Genomic DNA, 26,562 nt, shown 5'->3' with positions numbered 1-26,562 from the left:
GCTTATAAGGTTTCTACTAGAAGTCAGCTGATAGCCTTATGGGGTTTCTTTTGTATGTAACTTGTTGCCTTTTTCTTGCAGCTTTTAGGACTCTATTTTTAACTCTTGACATTTTAATGATAATGTGCCTTGATGTGGGCCTTTTGGATTCATCTTGTTTGGTACTCTCTGTGCTTGCTATACCTGGATGTCTGTTTCCTTCCTTAGGTTAGGAAAGTTTTCAGCTATCATTTCTTCAAATAGATTCTTTGCCCCTTTGTGTCTTTCTTTTCCTTCTGGGACACCTATAATACAGATGTTAGTGTGGTTAGTGTGCTTGATGTTGTCCCAGAGGTCCCTTAGACTGTCCTCATTCTTTTAAATTCTTTTTTATTTTTTCGGTTCAACTTGGGTAATTTCCTTCATCCAGGTAATTGATCTATTTTTCTGTATCATCTACTCTGCTGTTCATTCCCTGTAGTGAATTTTTCATTTCCATTGTTGTATTCTTCAGTTCTCATTGGTTCTTTTTTATATTTTTCAATTCTTTGTTGAAGTTCTCACTGTGTTCATCTATTCTTCTCCCAAGATCAATGAACATTCTTGTGACTATTAGTTTGTACTCTTTATCAGGTAGATTGCTTATCTCTGTTTCATTTAGTTCTTTTTCTGAGGTTTTGTTCAGTTCCCTTATATGAAGCATATTCCTTTGTCTTCCCATTTTGCCCACTTCTCTGTGATTATATCTATGTATTAGTAGATCAGCTATGTCTCCTGATCTTGGAAATGGGGACTTATGTAAGAGATCCCTTATAGGGCCAGCAATGGGCTTCCCTCTCATCACCTGTTCCAAATATTCCAGAATGTCCCCTGAGTTGGCTTATGTACCCTTCTGTTGTGGAGGGGTTGCTCTTGCTTTGGGCACAGGGATAGCATAGGCTGGCCCTTGGACCGGCAGGTTGTAAGGCTCAGCCTTGTGAGGCTGCTATGGTCACTTCAGTCACTTTAGTCACTTTATTGGGCAGGGCATGCCCCTGCACAGCTGGCTGCAAGGTCTAATAGCACACATCTGCTTCTCTTTTGCTGTTAAGTGAGTCAGACCCTCAGTGTGGCTGGTTGCTAGGCTCAGGGGTTCACAATTGTTGCAGGCCTCTGTTGAGGCTCCCTGTGGTGTGAGGCTGTTGTCAGCTCTCTCAGGATTGCAGATGGGTGGGACTGGCCCCAGGTGTGGCAGCACACAATTGTTTCGGCGTTGGAAGGCAGGGTTGGAAGATCCCCCATGTGGCTGTTTGATGTGGCCAGCTGTACAAGTCTGTTGTGGCCAACACATATCACTGCCTGCAGGCCCACACACCCTGCCAACACAGGCTCACTTGCATGCATGCCCTGCTGAGGCATACCCATTCATCCCACTGCAGAGATCCCACATGCCCTGCCTAAACATGCTCACAAGTTCACTGCAGTCTTGCTTGTGGGTGAGGCTGGTCCCTAGAGGGGCTGCCTGCCCTGGCTCTGCTGGATTAAATCAATGCTCTAGAGGGCAGGACAAACCCCTGCACTAACAGGCCAGAGGAAGAAGTCCAATGGCATCTGCCATCATCCATGTCAGCACAACTGCGCTAGGTCACAAAATGGCTGCCGCCAGTGTCTTAGTCCATGAGGAGGTGGGCCCAGCCAGCCCCTGCGTCTCTGAGATGTGCTCAGAGCTTAGCAAGTGAGTCTCTTTTACCAAAGGATTGTGCATCTTTCTTTCCGGTGTTTTTGTGTTGGTCTCTGGAATGAGTGAATCTGTGAGCGGGCCCCTTAAGAGCAGGCTTTTCTTTCCCTGAAGTTTGGTAGTTTTTCTAGGAGTATTCTTTATTGGCTTTAAAAGTCAGCAAAGCCAGGTATTATGGGAACTCATCTGGGTTGTGCTGACTTCAAAGGCTGGGATGCCTATTGTGGCATAAATCTCCTGCTCAGATCCCCTTGCTGCTCCGGGAAAAGCTTTGTGCCTTTGAGATTGCTTCCAGCTGTGAAGTGCTGTGGCAGAGATGTGATTTTCTCCTCATCAGAGGTGTATTTCTGCCTCTTCCACCCTTGTCAGTGTTGTCCCTTGTTATGGGTTTTTTTTAAATCCAGTTTCCAGATCTCTCTCAGAGGTAACTGTTCCACAGGTAGCTGTAGATTTGCTGTGTCCATGGGAGGAGGAGAGTTCAGAGTTTTCCTTCTCTGCCATCTTCCCAGAATCCTGTCTATTCTCTCTTAAAGCCACCCAAGTTCAGGCTTTTGCTTATACCACTTCACTAAATCTATGCTTATCAAAGTCATCCTTGACCTCTATATTGCAAAACCCAATGGTCAATTTTCAGTCCTCATTATATCTGAGTTACAAGCCTATGACACATCTCTTACATACACATCACTTGCCTTCCACAATCTCTTATTTTCCTTCCACTTCACTAATTGTTCATTTTCAGTCTCCTTGGTTGGTTCTTCTGCCTGTTCTCTCAATTTTGAAGTCTTCTTTTTTTTTTTTAAAGATTTTATTTTTCTTTTTTCTCCCCAAAGCCCCCTGGTACATAGTTGTGTAGTTTTAGTTGTGGGTCCTTCCAGTTGTGGCATGTGCGACGCCGCTTCAGCATGGCTTGATGAGCAGTGCTGTGTCCGTGCCCAGGATTGGATCCGGCAAAATCCTGGGCTGCTGAAGTGGAGCATGCAAACTTAACCACTCAGCCATGGGGCCAGCCCCTGAAGTCTTCTTTTCCCTGTCTTGTTCACATTCATTTTCCTGGTGATCTCACTTGGTATTATAGCTTTAAATAGCATCAATATGCTAATAGTTCCCAAATTTATATTTTCAGCCCAGACTTTTCTTCTGAATTCTAGACTCAAATATCCAACTGCCTACCCAACTCATTCTTCAATGTGTAATAGACATCTCAAATCCAACATGTCAAATTAGACTCCTGATCTTCAAACTCTCCCAGCTAAGCTATTCTCCCTACAGCCTTTCCATCTCCTTTTCTTGCCACTCTATCCTTCTAGTTGCCCAGGGCTAAGCCCTTGTGGTTGTCCTTGATTCTTCTCTTCCTCTAACATCCCACATCACACCCCATACTGATGTCATGAGTTTTTCAGGTGAGATTTAGAAATGTCCTTGTTATGGCATAGATTAATAAACTTCTCAGGGCAGCTTAGTCTGAGGTGAAAGATACCCCATTTATGCGTGAGGGGTCCTTGTTGACATTTTCTCACACACAAAAAGGAACCTTGAAAAGAAACATACAAAAAAGCCTAATAAACGTAACTGATACATGGCTGCTATAGCCCAAGTAAGCTGGATAAGATACTCATATGTAATCTTGGATCTCATTATTATAAAGTTATTCTTTTGCATAAAATAGTGAGACTCCTTAAAGGCAGTGATATTTTCTTCTATACTACAACTTCCACCCCAGAGCATTTTGCTCTGTACTCCCTGTGAGTGCACAATAAATGCTAATTAGATAAATGAACTTTCAGTTTCCAAAGTAATAACCTGGTGCTACAAACATCCCTTCAAGAGCTAAATGTGGGTCAGAGGAACAGGCAATACCATTCAACTCTTCCTGCCACTTGGCCACTCTGATCCTGAAGACCCATAAAATATTTTCAGTGCTATAGATTGAAAAAGAAAGCCTAGAGCAGCATCCACTTTCTGAACAATTCCAATGCCTCTGAAATGTGACTCTCTACTGTTGTTTCCTTTTACTGTTTTTAATTACTGGTCTATTTGCATGAAATGAGGATCTGGGTTGCCTAGGAGTTCATCTGCTCCGATTGCATATTCCTCTCTTAAATAAGCATCCTTCAATGCAGTTTTGCTTGCTGCCTCCAACATTTTGACAGGACTTCCCCCTCCTCTCCTTTCACTGTCCTCCCATCACTCCCCAGGAGAGAGGATATTTTTAAAGTACATAATCAATAGGCTTTGGGAAGCAGCCAAAGCACGTGGGGGTCATATGATTGGGAGTAAGCAACTAGGGATTGGTGAGAGAAGGGATGGCAACAGGCCATGCCAAAAATTGTCTGAGAAGGGAAAGACAGTCTGTAACTCCCATTTAAGTGTTCTGAATTATTCTTTTGCACAGGCTTTTGTCTTGGAGGGGTTTATTAGCTTGGTTCTTTAGCATTGCTTTGAGTTGTAGGAGATACAGACCAGCACTGACAGCTGGTTTTCAGGCCAAATAATGTTCCATTAAAATCAAGCTGGGTCTGAGGTTTTTGATGGAGTCTTAAATCTCCAGGTCAAAGTGTGGTTATTGAGTTCTTGATGTTGAGGATTTGAATCAAGAACAAACCAATTATTATCACAATAACCATAAAAACAACTGTTCCATGGCCCCTGACTCAACTGCCAGACAAAGGAATGCTGTTGAGTAGAGAAGGCACCTAATGAGAATGCGCAGACGATCATGCACAGATGAGTGTCATGGTTGGAAAGTTAACTCAAGAGAGGGCAGGGGCTATTTCTGCATTACTCTCCATTATAACACTTAGAAACCATAGCTCTTTACTTGCAAGTGCAGAGATGTCTCCTTTTACAGAGTTTTAGATTTTACTTAATGGTCATTTATAACTGTCCTTCCTGTACCTGAGAAGATAATCCACGACTCCAGCCTTGCTTTTTCTCTCCCTGGTTATCAGGGGAAGTTGAATTGGTGCTCATCTCCTTGGCTTGGGGCATTTCATTCTGCTGCTTTTATTTAATATATGATCCTTTCTAAAGATTTTCCCATATTTTTGTTCATTTAGTATTTTTTCTGTTTCATTTAATTAACTTTATTTAGTCGTGTCTAGTGAGTTGGTTATTATAAGTCAGTATGATATTTTGTGTGAATTTTTTCTTTGGCTATGCACGTTGCAGAATAGGCTGCGTGTTAGCCTTTGCTATTTGTCCGCAGCTGTTTCTCTGTTATACACACTGATCAGACTCTGCTCCAAAGCTAATCTTATATTATTAAAATGCCTTCTTGGGGAATTCTTTGAGTGAAGAAGCTTGGTGGCGGTATTAATTGCAAATAAAAGACCATGACCTATTGTTGAATGTAGAATATCTTCTTAGAAGCGTCTGCCTTCATTATTGCAAACTCTCAGTAGTGACATAAAGATCTTTGTCCTGTGCAGATCCAGTTACAGCCAGTGACAGAAGGCATATGTCCACTCTAAACAAAAGAACACTTATTTTCACATTCCAGGGCTGACTTGAGTTGAGTGATAACATTTTTGCGTATCCTAAAAATTTTTATGCAGATGCTGTTTAAAGGCAAAAACTGCTTTTACAATCATCTTCTTTGTGAATAGAATTTAAACTCTTGGTGTGTGTTGCCTTTTCAATCTGCCTGCCAAGTTCTGAATAATAACCTTTGACAGTGCATGAGCAGAAACAAAACCAGAGGTTGTTTCCTCTCTTCACAGCAACATTGTTTGTCATCCTTGCTTTTTTGGACTTATGCCCATCCACGTTAAATAAAACTATGATAAAAGTAACATTTTATAAGCAAGTTACTGGACTATGGTTCTAAAGAAATTCTACTCTAATTTTTACCATGGCAAGTTGCAAATCTTTGTCTCTGGCTGACTAAACCTGTGATAAATGAACAATAGTTGACAAAGGGAAAAATCTGCCAATTAATGTATTTTCCCATCTTATTGTATCATTCAAAATTTCATAAAATCTTTATATACTTTTACAAGAATGGAACAAAACTAAAAACAAGATGCTGTCTGAGTATGGGGTGAGAAATAAACAGAAGAAATGTTCTTTGTCTTGAAAAGAACTGTAAAATCACCTGTCTCCACATTGTCAAGGTAAATCATATAGAGGGAAAGTTAGGCTGCATCCATATAATACCTATAGAAATCATTGAAATAGGAAATATCAGCCTTTAAGCATTTTTTTTGAAAGGCTCTATGACACTGGGTAGCTGGTTAGAATGAAATAGTCTCTATTTCAATAAGTTAATTTGGTTATAATAACCAAGTTGTGGATGTGGATATAACTTTACTAACAGTTCAATTTATCATAGCATGAAATGACCCAAAAAACTTCAAGTCTACTTATGGCAATACAGAATTTATTTTGGTTGAAGTTATTTTGAATTCAGCTGATGGGCTTATAATTGATATGTTTTGCAAATCCTTGAAGGCAATGAAGCAGAGAAGTCTTTGTATAACATTATGTAAGAAGCTGTAGCTGTATGTCTTTAGAAAATAATGCTCATTTTGACAAGTTTATTGAAAAATGTTTTTATTAACTGCGCAAAAACATTATGAAAATAGGAACAGTAAAAACCAGTTACTAATAATTGTACTGTCATTTGAAGAATTGCTATATTTTTTCTTTCTTCAACAGTACAAATCCAAGTGGAGGAAAAGGAAGATGATACTGAGGAAAGTTCAGGTAAGTGGGGAGGGACCCAGCAGGGATAAGTTTCCTGTGATACAGCAGTGAATTCAGGGGATTCATCTTCTTATCTTGGGGGATTATGCTACCACATGTAAGGACAGGAGCATGTGTGGGTGACTTTTGATGGTCTCACAGAAGAGATCAAGTCCAGCAAATAGAATCTCCACTCTAGATTACATTCAACTGTCACACACACGTTCCACTCAATATATAAATTATTCATGATCAAGTAGATGGTACTCTAGAAAAATATGCTTTTTTATTCTCTACTATTTTCTCTGTTAAAGTGTTTGTCCTAAAAGCTTTTCTCTAAGGCTGAATCTATTACAATAGAACACATTGGCCATTTTGACTGAACTGATCAGGTGATTCCATTAAAATGAATAAGCATGTCCTTTTGTACTGAATTTTTAGGCATTTTGCCCAAATCTCTCTGTTGTTTTTACTTTGTGTAGGTTCAGCTCAAGAGCCTAGACTGTGATCCCTTTCCAGGCATGTAGACCACTCATGGACGAGAACATGAGAATGATCATTACATGAGCAAAAGCTTTGAATTTACCAAAACTGAAAAAAAAGAGCAGCATCTCAAGAAGAGGTCAATCAGAGAATACATCAACACCATCCATTTAATAACCTGAGCACAATATGGCAGCCAGTGAACATTCACCATGCCAATTGTTTTCATTAATTTGATGCATTCTATATGAAAATAGCTCAGAGTCTCCCACAGATCCTGAATGCCATGGCTTGAATATTGTAGAGGAGGAAAAATAATTTTTCTCTACCCTCTAAGTTCTTGGCTGAGACTCCTGTAACATACGACAGTTTACAAGAGAAAAGAACAAATAGAAGTTTATTAACAGGTACACCGCACATATACATGGGAGATACCAAGAGAAAATGAGTAACTCTTGCAGATGGCTTGGAATTTAGACCTAAATGCCATCTTAATAGGGAAAAGGCAGGGGGATGTAGGCCTCTTAGGAGAGAAAAAATGATTTTTAGGAAAGATGAACAGGCCCTTAAAGAATAGATGGGAGATATGATAGTTTGTGACAAAGTTTGTCTGGATGTGGTGTCCATTTCTAGTCTCTCTCCTGTGATAAGAGTCAATCTTCCCTGAGGATGAAGCTCCTTGGGAGGGGGTTTATGACAATTGAGTTCCTTTTGGAAGATCTGTCCTTAGGTAGATAACGGGAGTTCAGAGGAAGCCTTTACCTGCATTTGCTATTTTTCAAGTGCCGACAGCTCAGAATAATTGATATACCAAAGTGGCATATTCCGAGGTGATACATTCCGAACTCCTCCAGTCATATTTTGAGATGACATATTCTGCTACCCTTCAACACCGAATCGAGCCCATTCCAAAAGTTAACATTGTACACAAGGCTCATTTAGTAGGCAACCGTAAAATACTCATTTTTTTTTTAGAATTTGAATATTTGGAAGCTACTTAAAGCACTAAAGACTGGTTTTTTGTTTCTAAAAGGTAAAAGATAAATCTAATGATACACTTTTCATCCATGGTAAAACTCTGTAAATGTAATAGTTTAGTTTCAACACAAAATATACTACAATGGAGAGTACGAACTGGCTGCTTGAGTTCTTGAGTTATTTGTGGGTGAAACTGCTTCTCAACCCCATCAAGCTCTTATCCTTTATATAATTAGTGACTAATGTGACTAATAAAGGCTGGGTAAGTTTTCAGAACACCAGAATGGGGTTCAAATAACACACAACATTTGCCACAATATTTCACAATTGCAAACTCATTTTTGGTTTTGATTATAGAGTATACTTTTCAAAGCTTAGTTAGAAAAGTTGTCCTCCTGTTTCTCTCTGCTAGCCAAACTTTAGTAATATATATAATATTTAGATCTTAGTTTTGAAATGTCAATAAAAAAGCTTTGACAAGTAATGTTAAAAGATAATTTTCAAAAAAGGATAATATCAGGACATACATATGTAAAAATGAACATATTTAACTAATTAATGAGGAATTTGATGAGGCATTCTAACCAGTTTCTTAAAAAAAGCAAAGAACAGATACATTTATGCATCAGGAATATTGAAATGATTGTGCAAATGGATGCATAACTGTTTTGTGGGGTTTTTTTTTGGTGGGGGAGGATTGTCTCTCTACTGGACAGAGTTCATTTGCATGCCTACAGACAAAAATCATTTTTGCATTGTTGTCCAGTCATCTATAACTTATAGAGTTACACATAGCTCGCATAGAATCAGAATCAGATAACACACAAGAGTATACTGCAGACAATTCATAGTTTTCCGTTGACGTACAAAATTTTTCCTACAGTAGCTTCTATTTAAGAAGATAGTGATAACTCTTAGTGTTTGATTTTTTAATAATAGGTGATTCTCAATATCAGAAGTTAAGATGCAATAAAGTGAACGTGAAGTAAGATTTTATGTTATCAACTGTGAAGGAAGGACCTGAATTCTTTCTCTGCTCTACCTGGAAGCTTCCTAAGAAGTTATGGGCATATGAGGCATTAATTGTTAGTTGATGAATAAAATAAAATAATGTCATTTTTCTCAGTTATACATTAAAATTATATTGACAAGTTATCTATTCCTATTCATAAGATGATCAAGCAAATGTATTTACTATCAGTTTCATTTAAGAAAGGGAAAGAAACATTTGGGAAAAAGGTGAAAGATATATTTGGAATCAAGAATGAGGATAATTTGAAGTAGAAGGAATCTCAAGAGGTGAATTAATTTTTTCAAAATTACTCTAGTTTGTAGCATTTCCTCATCATTTTGTCCTTTGTTTTAAGAGACAAGTACTAGTAAACACATAGTGGTTAATCACTCCACCTTTATGTGTTGGACTGGTAACCTCTAAACTTGGTCTTAGAAGTCATGGTATGACATTAAAGTCTAAGTCACCTATTTACCCAAGTAAATGAAGACTGGAATTCTAAGGAATATTAAAATTTGGGGATCCACATTCATACATTTGAGTAAATGAACCACAAAAGAAATGAGAATCTAGATAAATGTATTTAAATGGCAGGCTATGAAATATATACGGCATGGTTCATCTTATCATGACGTGGAGAATTGCTGGGTTGCGGTCTCGGATGTGTGACAACGACAATTAAAAAATAAGAATACATTTGGTAGCAGGAGAGAGCACTTCCTGCCGTTGCTCACTGAGGCGCTTACTGCTGTGTTTAGGTGAAGAGGAAGAGGAGGAAGATAAACTACCTCGGAGAGAGAGCTTGAGACCGAAGAGGAAACGGACCAGAGATGTCATCAATGAGCATGACCCAGAACCTGAGCCAGAGGATGAGGAAACAAGGAAAGCCAGAGAAAAAGAGAGGAGGAGGAGGCTGAAGAGAGGAGCGTAAGTTAGTTCTGATCTAAAACTGAAATTGTTAACTCATTCAAAAGCACCTGACTCTGAAAGAAGACCACTCCCTTTAGACACTCTTTGGCCTTGCAATTGGTAATTCAAAATACTCTTAGAAAGACAGGCTTAATCTGATGCCGACATTTGACTCCAATTAGTTAAATGTACTTTAATATTAAAATACAATTTAAAAGTCAATACATATTAAAAATGGACTGTGAGAATTTTCTTTATGAAAGATCTAAATTTTCATAGGTCATTAACATATTACGATTAATTTAAATATTTTAAAGTTATCCCATTAACTATATGCATTGTTGTCAAAGTTAAGTGTAAAATTTGGGCTCCTTAACAATGAGCCCGAAGCACTTTCTCTTACAGAGTAGGTGTTGGCAAACTATGGCTAATCCAGACCAAGAGCTAAGAATGGTTCTTACAGCTTTAAAGGGTTATTAATAAAAAAATGAAGATGAAGACGGTACAGAGCTGTATGCAGCACTCAAAGCCTAAAATAGTAACTAGCTGTCCCTTTACAAAAAAAAAAGTTTTTACAAGTCTGTTACAGAGAATTGGTGCTGTCATTTCTTTTTTAATACAATCCTGCACCTTTTAGTTCCACCAGGCCAACAGTTTGCTGAGCGCTGACTTTATGTAGAATAATATCTTAAATGCTCTTTAGGGAAAATACAAGAAAATAATTTTCTGGTCTTTGCTTTCTGGAAATTTGCAGATGGCAGGCAGATGTGCCTGTAAAACACTAATAACAGAAAACCCAGACGTCTTAGAAAAGATTTAAGAGAACAGCTACTCTGCCACTTAGGTAGTAGGGCCATGGGAGTCACCACGAGGAAATGGGATCTCATCCAAAACACTCCTAGGACTTTAAATGATGAGGAACTTTCCAAGATGTCCTCCCAAGATGACCCATTCCAGTATTCCATAACTAGCTATTATTTTTCTTCTCATAAATAATTAGAACTACATACAACTGTTGGAAAATTTTCTCAGATAGAGAAGCTTAGCATTAATAGACAATGATTCTCTTTAAAACAAAAGAGTAACTCTACTCGATTCTTCGTTATATATTTGTTGATTTAGGTTTTAGATTTTCCTTCTCCTCCTCTTCCGTTTCCTCTTCCTTTCTCTCCTCCTCCTCCCCAACTTCCTCCTCTTTCTTCTATCTTTGAATACCAAGACATCACTTGTTTTAAATTTTGACTCCGGTATTTTTTTATTTGTATTTTCTTTTCAAGTATCTTTATACTTTCTTCCTTTAAAAAATAAAATGCAATGCAATTCTAAGTTCCATATCTTATTGTGACTCTTGTTACTATTATTATGTTGTAATATTTCTTATTAGCAAAGCTTATACTTTCTGAGAGTGGTCTTTCACTGAGAAAACATCATCAGTAGATGTGTGCATGATATAGGTTGTATTCCAGAATTTGCTTTTCCTCCCTACTTGTGCCTCGGAGAAGTCCTTTTAAAAAGGTGAGTCAGGCGAGCATTCCTCTGCTCTCTTGGTCTCCTTAAGGCCCTCATGTCAACTACTTGACCTCTAGGAATAGGAATATATGAGTCATTTGGGTCTTGACCCCTGTTGCCTGAGGGAATCTTGTCCCTGTGACAGTGTCTGTTCTTAGCTGGTCTCACTCTCATCCTGATTCTGAGAAGCCCACAAGCACCCCTGTCTCCCCACGAGCACCCCTACCTCTCCATTCCTTCATAGAGCCAAACTTGGCTAAAATGAACTTTGTTTCCATAGGTTTTCAAATTATCTTATTACTGCTGTAACTTGTGCAACTAATCTAAATAGTACCATAAATTATTTGTGATGCTTGGGAGTTCTGATCTCTATTTTAGGATCCATTTTCTATTGTTTACTTTGAAGATAAGCTTTTTTTTTTTTTTAAAGAAAATGTATTAGCAAATATATTTTGAGAAAGATTAGTAGGCAAGTCAGGGCACGTTTATTTAGGTTAATTAATTCATGATCTTTTTTTATTGAAATATTAAAGCGAGACACCTTAGGGAATTTCCCTTGTGCTGACAAAATGTTTGAAAACAACTAAAACTAAGGTTGTAATGCTGACTATCTTTGGAAGTGGTTAAAAAACCCTGCCTTGTTAGACATTTTGGAGTATTTCTAATAATACAGGCTTTTCCTGACCTAGTTTTAAGTGAATAAGTAATATGTTCACAGCAATGAGAAATTCAGCACATTATGTCTCCTTTTTCCTAACAACTGTTGTTTAAATAAATCAAACTTAAGATAGAAAGCCATTCTTGCATAGATTAGCCCTAAATTTTAGAAGATGAAGCGTGTTTATGCTATATCCTTGTAATATGATTAGCACTTTCTTTGAGTGGTTCCTAGAAGAGCAGTTTCTCTGTAATGCGCTGGTGAGTAATATTTTAATTACCTGCGTATTTGAAGGTAACTTATCCAACAGCAACTATACCTTGTGGCACAGCATGATCTTCCTGGAAAAATCAACAATTAACAGCAAAGATTTTAAAAATATACCAGTCTGGAATCACTTAGTTTAGGAATAAAAGTCTTTCCATACTACGCTAATCTTAGAGGACATTGTTATATTTAGTGTACTTTAATCACTGGGTTCATAATGATAACTTTGTCATCCAGAAAAGTTTGGTACATAAACATTTATTCAATAAATATTTATCCAGCTCCACTTCTGTAGAAGATAATTTGCCAATTTTGGGGGAAGACTTGGATATGAATATGCAATTGCCTGCATTCTCTAGAAGTTCATAATACAGTAAGGGAGAGGCCACATAGACACAAATTATTATGAAACAAGACAGTATAAATGTGCCAGAGAAGTAGTACAAAGTGGTTTGGAGTCTTAGCGAAAACTATTCACATAGGGATAATCACAAAAGGGGTTATTGAAGACATTTTGTCTGATTTTTTAGTTAATCATAGCATTTGGATAGGTTAAACAAATAAAGTGTTGGGTTTAAGATAGCAGGAAAGTATATAATTAGTGTTACGAAGTTTTCCATTAAGTAGTTTCGAAAAATCAACATGTGAAGAAATAAGCTTTAGTTACATGGTAAATCCACACATCAAATAAATCATTCTTTCATTCTTTCATGATGCTGGATTAAATAAGATACTGTTTTATATATGATTCTTAACGAAAGTTCAGTAATGTAAACATTTAAGGTACTTACATATAGATGTCACGAATTATTTTGGAAGGATGGGCAAGTTAAAGGCTTATCATATCAAGCAATTGAATTGTTAATCTTAAATCTTTTTCTGTTTTCTAACTGACTCCTTTTTTGATAATTTCTTGACATATATTTTATTTTCTTTTTGCTAGTTTCCATAAAGATTGCAGTAAAACAATTACCTATGTAATTTAGATTTTGACTACACATACCTGGAAACACTTTCAATCATTTTTACTAAAACATTTTTTCCTTCCTAAGGCAAACCAACTGATATTATTTTAAGTGGCAAATTAAACTATAAATATAGATGTAGTAAAAAAAAAAAAAACCCTCAGGTATTATATGTCATTGTTGTAGAGCACCATAGGGTTTTATACAACAAACATCAAATAATTAAAACAGAAACAGCCTAATGGCAATCAGAGTTTTATCTTAGTAGAGTGTACTTCCATAGTTCTCTTGATCCAGGATTATCATTCCAAGCAAAACATCTGAATTGGTCAAAAAACCAAACTGTCAACAGGAAGAGTTATTTTAGAGGTTTATATGAATTTTTGTTTCAGTAATCATGATATGATTAAAAATTATGGATTCATGGTAAAGGAGATTGCAAAGTCATTTTGTAGGGTGGGCTGTAAAACTATGGATGCGACTTCTTGTTCTTCAGGTGAAACTTTCAAAAACAGCTTTTGCCATAGCCCTACTATGTGTAGTCATGACTTTAGTGAACAACAGATATGTTTCTCACTAACACTGAGTCAGATTACAATTTCTTTGTTAGTCAGGAAAAAGAAAATTCAACAGTTAATTGAACAGAGAGCATTTAATAAGAGAACTCTTTAGTAGGTACAAATAATTGTTAACCAGGTTACTGGAAAAGAGAACACTAAGGTGTCATGGCGACAGCAACTATAGGAAGCAGCTACCACCCCAAGGGCTGGAGGGACAATGAAAGGAGTTGAAAAGAAAACTTAGAAGCACAGAGGAGAGACCCATGGAGCTGAAACCCAGACATCTGCAAAGGTGATGATGCTCAAGTGGTGCTGGTGTTTGTGGGGGTGGTGATGAAGCTGGTTCTGCTAGTGTTGGAAAAATTGGCAAACTAGATTCGTCTGTGGCTGTGAGAAGGCCCTGCAGCTCCAGGGATAAAGAAGTATTGCTAAAGAGGAAATGCCATGCAGGAAGCAAACGAAACCAAAGGAAAGACCAAGTCCCTTCTTAGTGTCCCCTATTGGCTGCTTCATATTGAGCCAGCTGACATAGCAAAAGTGTGCCCTACAGAGTCCCAGCCCCAGCCTCGAAATATTAAGTATAGAAGGGTAAGTTTGAAGTTGAACAACAATTGCTGAATAACCAAAACAATCTATTACAAAAAAAATGATCTGTGCAATAGGACATTACATTCCTCTGTTTAAAATCATGTTTGGGTTTTGTTTTCTTGAGTTCTGAACCCTGCAGTATTTTGCAATACTAGGTACATAGCAGAGAAAGATTCATCTCATTTGCTCAACAAGCAGCTAAATTCCTTTGAAGATCTCTTCAAAGGATTCACTTCTACCAAATATACTTCAAGCTGAATTTTATCAATTGAAGTTTTGCGTTTAATTAGCAGATTAAGTGGCCTTTGAGAAATAGGTTTTTTATTTTTCCCTATTTCAATTTTTCTATCTTTCTCTCAAGACAGGACTAACTTAAAATTTTAACGGCTCTTCAAAGACATCTTTTACCTCTAATTTACTCTCCTTATTGAAAAACAAAGTTTTTAAATGAAATGTAGAATTGGTGGGGGAAGGTGTACAAGGCAACAAAGAAGAGAGGAAAATATCTTGATAGATCCGTAACTATGCTTTCTACAGATTTTCTAGTTCTGAGAGTTTGAGACAGTGGACTATACAGTTTCAGGACATCACAATGTAAGCACTACTGTTTACAGTTATAATAATTCCAGAAATCCCTCATCAGTGTTCAGATACAAGCTCTAATGCTTGTGGATCTCAGCATCCACTATGTACAGCCAAGTCCATATACATGGACTGAGTTTCTGATTGCATTCTTCTTTAAGTTTGGGAGTCAAGCAAAATGTAACTTTATTAAGGTCTTCTTCTTTTTCTTTTAAAGGGAAGAAGAAGAAGAAATTGATGAAGAGGAATTGGAAAGATTGAAGGCAGAGTTGGATGAGAAAAGACAAATGATTGCTACCGTCAAATGCAAGCCTTGGAAAATGGAGAAGAAAATTGAAGTTCTCAAGTATGATGCTAATTTCTGTAATTAGAAATATGTTACCTGATACTGATCTTCTAAATCCTCTGAGTTTTGTAGATAATACTAATAGAATATATATAATACTCATATTATTATACATATTGCTCATGGTATATTGATATATAATATAGCATATATATTTCATATCACTAGAGAGGCTGGGCTAATGATTATAAATTAAAAACAACTATAAGCAAATTTATTGTTTGGAGTCTTACAACCTCTGTGGTCACTTTTAACCACTTATTCCTCGAACTGAAAGTTTCCTCAGTTTAATACTTCATTACTATCTCTCTGAAAGAGAGAACATGTTTGAATTTTACATGTTTGTGTGGATTGCACACTCCTGCTTCTCTGAGGGGTCCCAGCCTCAAATGATATTGTCATGTCACAGCTCTCATTAAAGCACAGCAAGGATGGTAAGCCAACAGAACAGTAAATAGGATTCCAATTAAGGGTCATGCTACTAACGATTCCCCAGTAACATATCAGTGACCCAATTTCAGTCTAATGTTGATGCTGATGGGGGTGCAAACACACTCAGAGGCAGAAAGATTTACAAACTCCTGATATGAAAATTCAAATGATTGTCCTTTCCTGGGGGATGGAAACAGATTCACCTCTGAGGATCACACTATATTTCCTCGCCAAGGGGGTTGGGGGAGGCGGGGTGTGAGAAAAGGGAATGTGTCTGTGATAATAGCCATGTTGGCATCTCTCAACTGTTCTACAGATTGCATTTTTCCACAGAACCACTTTTGAAAATAATGGTAAATTTCCAAAGCCTATTTAACTAATAATGTTAAACATTAGAGGATATATATATGATAATGTTAAAATTATAGTATAGCATTATTGTATAGTGATGAAAAAAGCTGAAGTAGCTATCAAGATAATTCATTACTAGGCTTGGTTCTGCAAAAGCTCGTCTGTCCTTCAAGGAAATTGCCTAACTTCCTGGGGCCTCATTACCTCATATCCAAAACAGAAGATATTCTAGATCGACCCTGTGAGGTAGGAACCTCACCATCATTTATAATGGTGTTATTCTGTTTTGCGGAGTAAGATTTTCCACGTTCCAAACAATGGTCTTCTCAGCACGCTTCTGCAACACCACACAGCTGTAGCGGGGAACTCCCTGTGTAGGTGCGTGTGCACACCAGCTGTGAATGAAGGCAAAGACAAGCGGCGTCCGGGTTCCATGGAGCTACTAATGCGTGTGCACGTGCATATCCATGTGTGTGTGCGCACGTGCTTATGTGTGTCTGTCTACTTCATTCAGTTGAGTAATAATGATGCTAAATGATAGATTTAAAAATGTCCTTATGTGGTAAAATAGAAGTTTGGTAATCTTATGTTGGCTCCCAATATATACTTGGAAATATTACCGGCCACGAAATCCCCAAACCTGGGAACCACAGGTATAGAGAAAGTTATAAAATTGGAAAGCAATAATATTGTGAACTTTCAAAGCATAGTGTGAAATTCAGTAAGAATGTCAAGGAGTATATCCTCCCTTCCACCTGCGTGGAGGTTTGAAATACACCCCCTACTCTCCCTTGCCTGAATCTCCCACATAGGACGGTAGAGTAGGCATGGCTTCAGACTTGAGTTTGAATCTCAGATCTTCTATTTAATAGCTGGATAAATTTGAATGAATTGTGTCATCCTCTGATCTCAGGTTCCTTATGAAATTGTACTAATTTACAAGGTTATTGGATCATAAAGTGAGATCATTCATTTGAAGTACTTAGCATGGTGCCAGAACCCAGCGCACAACTGGGAGACACAAATTGTAATTATTATTTCACCTCACGATCGATCTAGTGTTGCCTGATTGCCTGTGCTATGACAGAGGGTATGGGACCCAACAGGGCTAGGGGGAAGCAGACCCACCACAGGTAAGCCCAGGAGGCTTGGGGGATGGTGACACATTGTTTGCAGTCTGCATGGACGATAAAATTTTGATGCTTCAACAAGGGAAATAGGGGATCTTGACAATTTGGCAGAATCCAGGGCCTGATCACTCTCAGGATTTTAAAAATGTACCCTCAGGGTTTTCTTATGGCAGATTCCTGGACCTGGGGCCTTGGGCTGGAGTCCAGGGATTAAGCTGTTTTCAGAAGTGGAGAGAGATAGAGATTGAGATGGAAGGAGGGGCAGCCCAGGCCCTATTACAAGGGCAGATGTTGAAAATGGGGAGTCTGCAGCTGAATCTAGACTATAGGTGGCTTTTATCTGGTCCACAAGCTTTTTCTTTTACTATTTTTTTTACTGTAGCAAAATATACATAACATAAAATTTACCATTTTAACCATTTGGGGGTGTATTTTTTATAATAATATTTTTGCTGTTGTTGTCAAACTTTTAAAGTGGGAAATTTCACATAAAAATAAATCTGGATGTCCAGATTCTCATGGACAAGTGAACGATCTGGTCCAAAATTTCTACATGAAAATAGCAGCTGGCACTAAGCAATAGTTGCACCCTACTAACAGGGCATTCACTCTTCAGTGTGCACAGTTCTGGGGCTAAGCAGTCACTGACCCCTACTAGTATGGCATTCACCCTTGAGTGTGCACAGTTCCCAAACAATCCACATCACTTGTTCATGCTGCTTGGCTGGACCTTGTAGGCATTCAAGTTTGCTGCTTCTTACCTGTGCAGCTGGGGAGCAAGTTAGGCACGTTACCAAAACAGTGATTCGGAACATCAAAGCCAAAGCCAGCTCGCAGGATGGAAGCACAAATTTAGCTCCAGAGAAGAAGCAACTGTGGCTTCTCACCTGTCAGCGATGCTCATTGTCTTTCGACTAATCTCCATGGCCAGAAACATCTCCTGCTTTGTGACGTTGCAATTCTCTGCACAACTGGTGCCAATAGCCCTGGTCAGCCTGATTCTCTCAGTTTCAACCTCTGTGATGAAGTTGTTGGTACTACAGTGCCCAACTTGTCTCCCTTGGTAGGTTTCTGAATGCTGTATTGAGCTTCTCCCCCATGGATTCCAGTCACACTAGAACAAGTGGTCAATACTTCATAGTATGTGTATGTAGAGTTTTCTCTTACCAAAGTTACTAAAACATGAGGGTCAGGCAGCTTTCCTCCTGCCCTTTATTTCTTTCAGAACATCTAACTCTGAGACAGTGTTTCTAAGGTTGTGTTATTCCCAGAATTAACCTCCAGTCATCACTCCAGGCTAAGTCTATGGAATTCTAGACACCAGGTTCAACGTAACTGGAACAGATATTTTGATCACAGGTGTGGATCTGTGTCTGGGTTTCAAGGCTTCCCAGATGGCTCTGGACTCTGAAAAATATGTGGAACAAATTTTAGGGAGGGTCAAGATTTCAAGACATGATTAAGAGTAAAGCCTTGGGAGTGGTAGCTTGTGGCTCTGAGGATATTGTGGGAGACTCAGGGATAGTTACTACATTTTGAAAGACTATCTGCCACTAGGAACATGAGTATCCTCAGGACTTAAGGTTAACATAAGCAATTAGTACAGGGGCAAGAAGCTCTAAAAATGGGTTATAAATCCATATGGACTCTCAAATATGGCTCAGGAATTGGAGGTCGGCATTTTCAAGGAAGCAGACTTGGTTCTTTAGGGCTGAAGGGAAGCCACGTCCTTTCCACCGTCATTGTGGAATGATGTTTTTCAACGTATGTTTTTCTGTGGATTAATATGGTTTCACACATTCATGTAGCCTTAAACCTATTGAATAAGAATTTCTGGGTGGTGGGGTATGTGTGTCTTGTCCAGACCAGGAATATGTATTTTTGTTTTTTACTGTAAAAGTCATTGATTTATGGTTAGAATTGAGAACTTCAATTCTAAAATTGAGAACTAGAAAACCTCATTAAGTGGGACATCCTACTCTGTGGACCATTTATGGAATGGGTGAGACTATGTGTATGTAGAGGCTGGGAAAAGGGAAATAGTGACGTATTTTCCAATGATTTGAAAGTCTATTTCTGTTTTTTATTAGTTACCCAACTAAAAAATATCCAACAGTGAGGATTTTAAGCATAATCTGTTTTTAAGTTGTTAATAGGTTTAACCCAGAAGTTGGATGACTAGATCTTTCCTATCTGTAAGAGGTGGCTGCCTATCCTGGTAGCAGCCACTACAGGTGAAATAAAATACCTGGTGGAAAATAACAGGTCTGCTTATTACCCATCTTGGAAGGAACCTAAAACCTTTAACTCTATGAGAACATTCTGTGTGGTAGATTAAAAGTCCTCAAGACTAAACATAAATAAGCAACTACTTTATTTTATTATGATAGAATAGATTTTGGATTGAAAATTAAGAGACTTGGACTCCAGTCTAAGCTCTACCTCTAAATTCCCCTCTCTGAGCCTCGGTTTATTTATACATAAAAGGAAGGAATCAGACTGTGGCCCATGGTTTTCAAACTGCTGTCCTCAGAGTTCAAGTGGTTTGGGGAAATCCCTCCAGGGCGGGGTAGGCTGAGCCATGAGGGATGGCTGCCGGGCCGCAATGCCAGCTTCAAGCAGAGGAGACCTGTGGTTTCTCTCTTCTTGACAATGTACTTCCACATAAAGCATTCCTTTGAAGAAAAATGTTTCTGTGCCTATTAACATGAGAAAAGGTTTAAAAAAATCCCACTTAACTGGATGTTTAAGGAAACTTATTTTGGGGAGGGAGCAGTTCTAGTATTTCTTGAGTCTACAGAATAGGCTTCAGGAGATCTCCAATATTCTTTTTCACGGAAATGGCTCTAGGGTAGAAACCATTTTAAAAGTATTTGTTTTGATAACAAAAATGTTTATTTAGCTATTATACTGATTGCTTTAATATCTGAGCTTTGTAGCACCCTGACCCAGTGTTTCCAGGAGCTGTCCACTGGCTGACTAGGCCTGGTGATTTATTGATGAAACACCCAGTAAAGCCAAGAAACTTACTCTTAGGATTTCATTTATGTTTAAATAGGTGCTTAAAATTGCCAGCTAGTCCTTAAGGCAACTTTCCTCCTTACTCAGTCTCCCTTCATCCTCCCTCAATTGTTTGTGTTTGTTTTTTATTTTATTTTTTGGTTGGGGGAACTAATATATTTCTAGGAAAGTGGGAATAGACCAGAGTTGATTTCCTGTGCTGGATCCCATCTGGGAAGACTGCCCCTTTGGCTCCCATCCCCACCCCTTTCTCTCAAGTTTCCTTGGAGACTAAGATTTTCCTAGGCAAGCATCATGATTTCTACTTTAGTTCACAAACGCCTTTCCTCCATCCGTCATTGTGAAGGAATGAGGGATTCCACACAAGAGGACTTTTAAGCATGTGTACACACCCACTAACACACACTTTGACCATTTGGGCTTCTTTTTAGTCAATAACTCAACCAAAGCATAGACCTTCAGTTCCTGTACATTACAGATATCTTGGGTATGTAGATTTTCTCATCGGAAGAATGGTGAGTCTGTAGGCAATCAGTTCATCTGAAATTTTGTTGATCAAAAAGTAACATTGACATTTAATTTCTCCACTATTTAATAAGTGCCTAGTAGATATCAAGCATTATGCTGTGACCGTGGGCAAGTTTCTTAACCTCTGTATCCTTGACTTCCCTCACCTATAAACGGGAATAAAAGCAGTACTACTTCATAGAGTTATTGAGAAGATTAAATCAGTTAATGGATCTAAAGCACTTAGAATGGTGACTGGCACATAGTAATCATACATGTTAGCTAGTATTGTTTTACTATCATAATTTCCTTTGTCACTTTCAACCATCCTTTGAGGTAGATATTGTTATTTTGGCTTAGCATATAAAAAACCCAAAGCTCTGAGAGGATAAGTCATTGTTTATGTTCAGACAATTATTAAGTGGTGGAGCCGTGATTTGAACTTGTGTAGAAAATTGCCTTGATATGATGTAGGTCTCTAAGTATACCACCAGGCAAGCTCTCCCAGAGGTCATGGGACTGAAAGGTCCCTGGCCAAATTAACATGCTCAAATCCCATGGTTTATTAAGTCAATTTAAAGCACAGTGAGAAGTGAGGGCAAAGAGATGGAATAAATTAACATACTGGGGATAGAATGGCAATAGACTGGTAGAGTAGGCCACAGAATCACACCTTCTGAATCCTTGGTTTCTCAGTGTTCATATGCTCTATCTCTTTCATCCTACTGATGCTGTGATTAAGAGGATGGAGGTCCCAAAGGGGCCACTGAAGTGAGGATGAATTAGAGCAAGGATACGCATTTGCTTTATCAGAATGACACAGGGCAATTATGTCTGACCATGGGAGTACCTTGTCAATTAGCCTGTTGGAATGCCACAAATTATAGCTGCTTTTCTTGAGCATAACACATGGAGGAGGGGTGGGGGGTGAGGAACAGAACCATACTGGATGACACCAATGGGTGATCAATTTAGTAATGACAGATGTTGGTCGCAAAGTGACAAGATCATAACTGTTCTTTTCATTCCTTTCTAACCATAATATTCTTATTTGTTCATCATATTTTCTGTCTTTCTTTGGCAGGTATTACAGCTTACTAACTTACTTACTACCGATATTGGAACACATCTTATAAATTATGCCTATGTGTCACATGCTACAAATCTGTTTATTAGCTATAATTAACACATACTGTGTGTGAGACCAGCTACATAATTTGTAGGACTTGGTGTGAAATGAAAATGCAAGAACACTGTTAAAAAGTAATTGAGAATTTCAATTATTAAGAATTTCAAAATGGCCATGGTAGAGCACGAAATTAAGCACTGGGCCCCTTTGAGTGTGGGGCCCATGTCACAGGCCTATGAAATTGACCCTGCCTATGAGTTTCACCTGAGTATTATGAGCCAAGAGCTTTCTTATAATCTATGCTTAATAGTTCTTATGAGTTCCATCCATTCCAATAGCAGAATTAAATAGTCTCAAATAATTCAGCAAACTCACATTATAGAACTCAAGTCTATATAACTCCAAAGACAGCACGCTATAGCCAGGGAGTTCTTTGTAAATACCACTTCAAACATGTCATCTCTATGTTCAAAGCCTTCAATGTCTCCTCATCCTCAGTAATTAACAGAAAAAGTTTAAAAGCTTTCGCTTAAAAAATTTGTGAGCTCCACAATCTGAATTCACAATCTGAGTTCCGGCTCTCTTTCCACATCATTAGTTATTGATGATGATGATGACCATGAGAGTTTGGAGATGGACAAAACCATCTCCATTTTTTTTGAGTGTCTATTACGTATCATATTCTGTGCTGGAGATACTGCACACATTAACTCATTTAATCTTCATAAGAACCTTGAAAATGGAAAGTTAGCCCCATTTTACAGAAGGTAAAACTGTGGAGGTAAAGTAGCCTCAAGCCAATAACTGCCAAGGTGAAGATTCAAATCTAGATGTCTGCATCTCCAAAATCTCATGCTTTTTCTATTGTGCCATACTACTTCTCATTGAACCATGTTTCTCAGTGAAATGCGTTTAATCTGAAGAATTCTGATTAGATTTTCTTACTTCACTCGGGTCTCCTCTCTGCTTTTCTGTATCCTATGCTTCTTCCAGGCCTGAGTCCTGTCCTTCGTGGATTATTGTCTCCTCCTGTGGTCCTTTCTCTGCCAACTCCTATAGACACAGGACTCAAATGGGCTCTACTGTTCTGTTGGCTCTGTAGTTATGCTGCATTGTATTACATTTTTAAATTTGTATGTCAATCTCTTTTCTTTCAGAATAGATTTTGAGCTCCTCAGGATGTGAAAGGTGTGGTGCAGCTCTTTATTTCCTCAGGGTCTAGCATAGTGCTCTGTACCTCATAAGCATGCCATTACTGATTCCTGTGTGGGTGACAGTGTTAATGGTGATTTCTTTTGTTGTTGGACACTCAACAACCCAAGACACCCAAGACAAGAGAATCATTAACATGACTGGGATCTTTTAAGGGCCTGGATAAATGTGTGAGTATAGGGAAGAAATGTGCTGGTGAAGAGGCTTGATTTGCAGTATTTGCCAATTTCCGTGGTGTAAATATCCCCACTAGGATCAATTTCAAGCTGCCAACAGTTTAAAACCAGCTCGCAAAATTCCTGAAAATTTAACAATCAGTGGCTGAGTCAGCTCCAGCACCTCACTGGGGGATCTAGAAACGCCCTTTGATTAACTAAGTTTATGTGAGAAGGACCTTCATCTGGAGTAGTTGACAGCAGAATCTAAAGAAAGAACTATTTGTTATGCTATCACATGTTTTCTTTCTTTGATCTATAATCAACACTGAAATGCTTAAATTAGAACTGCCTTTGAGGACAAGCAGTATTCTATAATTTCAGGACTCCAGATAAAGTCCAAAGTGCATGAATAACCTCTTATCCTAGTTTTTTATCTTAACATTCTGCTAAATGTCTTTTATTTTATATTCTAGAACTTCTTCTCAAATCTGTTAATATGCACAGAGAGTTTCAATCTTCCTCCTTGTCTTCCTCCCATTCTACTCTTTTCTCTCGCATTAAAACTCATCTTAAGAGAAAAAAATTTTATTCAAGAGTGATCAGTTCTCGACTGAGATCAGAAATCTCTTCTGGCTTGTCACTCACATTAGACTTCTTCTGCCACAACTGCAACCATTTTCATTGCATTAGAAAGATTCTTTCCATATTAAACGAGAACAACGTCCCCGACAATTCTTTCTTTCTTGAGATTTACCCTGTTAATATTTACTGTATTGTTGTGAGAGCTTAGAAAATTATTGTGATTAATTTTAACAATGCTTCTCTAATAATATTTCGCAATTCTCCCTGAAAGGATACTGAAAGGGACCAAATGAGAAACTTGTTGTTTTTTCTCGGGACTTACATGTTTCAGAAACTTTTTCAATTGTTAAGGAAGTCAGCTCAGAAACATTTTGGGTAAATACTTTTGTCTACCAAGAATTCTCCTCCTTTATTTGTTTTATGATTCATTTAACCTTTCTTATCCACACTGCACCATTTTACCATTGCACCATCCTCATTACCTGGGGATGTTGTATTTTTCACCTTGGTTTGGCAGGCTTCTCAAGGGGCCCACCTGGCTACTGCTCCCACATCTTTTGGTGAGTTGTGAAGGCATTTACGGCTCTTGTACCTACAGCAAAATCTCAAGCACACAGCCTCGTTAAATCAGCCTGAGACTCTGCCCAGATTGTTAGTGGAAAGATATTAGTCATTGGGAAAATGGAACTAAAAAATGCTAATATTCAAGGATGCTTTCCAAGATTCTTGGCAATCAATCTTATTTGCTACCTTCCACAAACATCTACTTACCAGAATTCAAATAACTCCAAAGTTCAAATAAATGGGGATTTTTTTACAGTACGCTATAATTGGAATTAAAAAATATATATAGCATATATATAGTACTGTATATATTATATAGATATATAGTTGTTTATGCAGTATATATAATTATAATAAAAATAAACATTAAACATAAGAAAGTTCTAAAGTTTTCTTCTAGATGGATAAAGTGTGGTTACTATTATCTTCTTCTTAATTGTATCTCATTGTGCCCTATTTCCAGAGTGTCAGCAGTCTGTTATATATGGTAAGACACCCTGAATCAGTTTTCTCAGCTTGTCGGAGCGTCCTACCCTCCAACAATTTTTGATAAATAGCAATTTACCTAACTTGCGCTCTTTAAAATTTCAGCTATCAGTGACAGCTAATTTTCACAACTTATTAGGCTATCCATAAATATATTATTTTTGAAAGGTGGTTAAAAAGAGAAATTCATTCATTATCACTTAAAAATTATCCAGAAATGCTTTCAAATATATTTGGCATAACACATTAACAGTAAAAGGAAAGAAAATGTGTACTTGATAGGTATAAAATAAGATTAATTTGAGAAAGGTGGCCTTGTTGTTTCGGGGATGTGCCATCCAGGTACTAGATAAGGTACTAATTGTGTAGATAATTCTTTACTTTATCAGGTTTATAATAAGAGAATAGCCACGGGCTTTTTAAGGACGTCTTTTTAAAAAAAAATTATTTATTATTTTTTATTGAGGTTATGATAATTTACAAGATTGTGAAATTTCAGTTGTACATTATCATTTGTGAGTCACCGTATAGGTGCGCCCCTTCACCCCTTGTGCCTACCCCCCACCCCTCTTCCTCCTGGTAACCACTAAATAGTTCTCTTTGAAGGACGTCTTTATATATATGACCAAGGAATGACAAGTGGAATACCACTTTGGAGGGCTTATATAAACTTGTTATTATAGGATAAAAATGGTTAAGCCTTATTAAAAAGCATATACTAAAAGTAAATGTTTAGAGAACATTGTATTAGAATATCATAACAAATTAGATGAGAGGAAGAAAGGAGAATAATTTTATATATCCAATATAGTGTGTCTAAGATTCTCTTCTGCAAATAAGAAATCCTAAAAATAAAAACATTTTTAAATGATATAAATCATTTGTTCTAAATAGTTGTGTTAATTATGCTTTCGCAGTATATGTGCATCATTTTACATATATATGCATATATGTATACGTGTGTATATATATGTACTATTATACACACACATACACACTTAGATATTTATATAAAGACACACGACCCTTTGGATGAATTGTTCTATTTTATGTGCACACTATTCTAGTATTTCTTGACTAGTGCTTGACCACAGGGATTAGGAAAGTTTAGAAGGGAGGCTACAGGAGGCAACTGTGAAATATTAAGACTGCAAGTCCACTTGGCAGAAGGACTAGTCCACACAGGAGCGTAGCGTGCTGTGTGGATGCGTCACCCAAGTTGGGCAGATCTCCAGATTTGTTTGTCATGCGGCGAGCAATCAGATTTACTAGGTTGTCTTGATTCAGTGCAGAGCTCACTCAACTGCCATCATTTAAAATTTCTTGCCCAAGTCATGGGTCAAAAGGCAAAACACAGTGTTCCAACAGAAAGCTAAGGCTTTTTAGCACTCTTAGATACCACCACACATTAAAAAAAAATATTTGGTAATACTTAGAAATGTTTACGAGGGTATAAATATGAAAACACAGGTACTGTGCAGAAACATTTTACCCAAACTTTCAAAGCAGAGTGGCTCCTCTCACTCTGAGGCAGCACCCTGTGAGTCCTTCTGTTTCACAATATTCTGAATTGGTTAAGTGTGCTTGATTAGAATGCACATGAACCAAGCAAAATTAGCACAGTCTGTCTACCGCCTCCTGTAAATGGCTTTGTGAAGAGCTGGATGTTTGTATATCTAAGAATATGAGATTCATGATGGAAATATCTCCTTTGTTAGGGAAATTCCTGCCAACTGATGCCTAGAATGCCT

The 26,562-nt window shown here is 37.8% G+C and overlaps 1 protein-coding gene across 1 annotated transcript in view; it reads left to right on the top strand.

Annotated features, from left to right (window-relative positions):
- Positions 1-26,562, top strand: part of TMC1 (transmembrane channel like 1) — a 130,107-nt gene that overhangs the window by 19,767 nt on the left and 83,778 nt on the right. Inside the window, exons 2-4 of the mRNA XM_044766619.2 lie at positions 6,356-6,403; positions 9,614-9,782; positions 15,111-15,239. Coding sequence (XP_044622554.2) covers positions 6,356-6,403; positions 9,614-9,782; positions 15,111-15,239 — 346 coding nt within the window. The remainder of the gene's footprint in view (positions 1-6,355; positions 6,404-9,613; positions 9,783-15,110; positions 15,240-26,562) is intronic.

This window comes from Equus asinus, chromosome 23, assembly GCF_041296235.1.
Source record: "Equus asinus isolate D_3611 breed Donkey chromosome 23, EquAss-T2T_v2, whole genome shotgun sequence".
Lineage (NCBI taxonomy): Eukaryota > Metazoa > Chordata > Mammalia > Perissodactyla > Equidae > Equus > Equus asinus.
The sequence above is the reverse complement of the archived record's forward strand: the minus strand, read 5'-3'. Positions and strand labels throughout refer to the sequence as shown.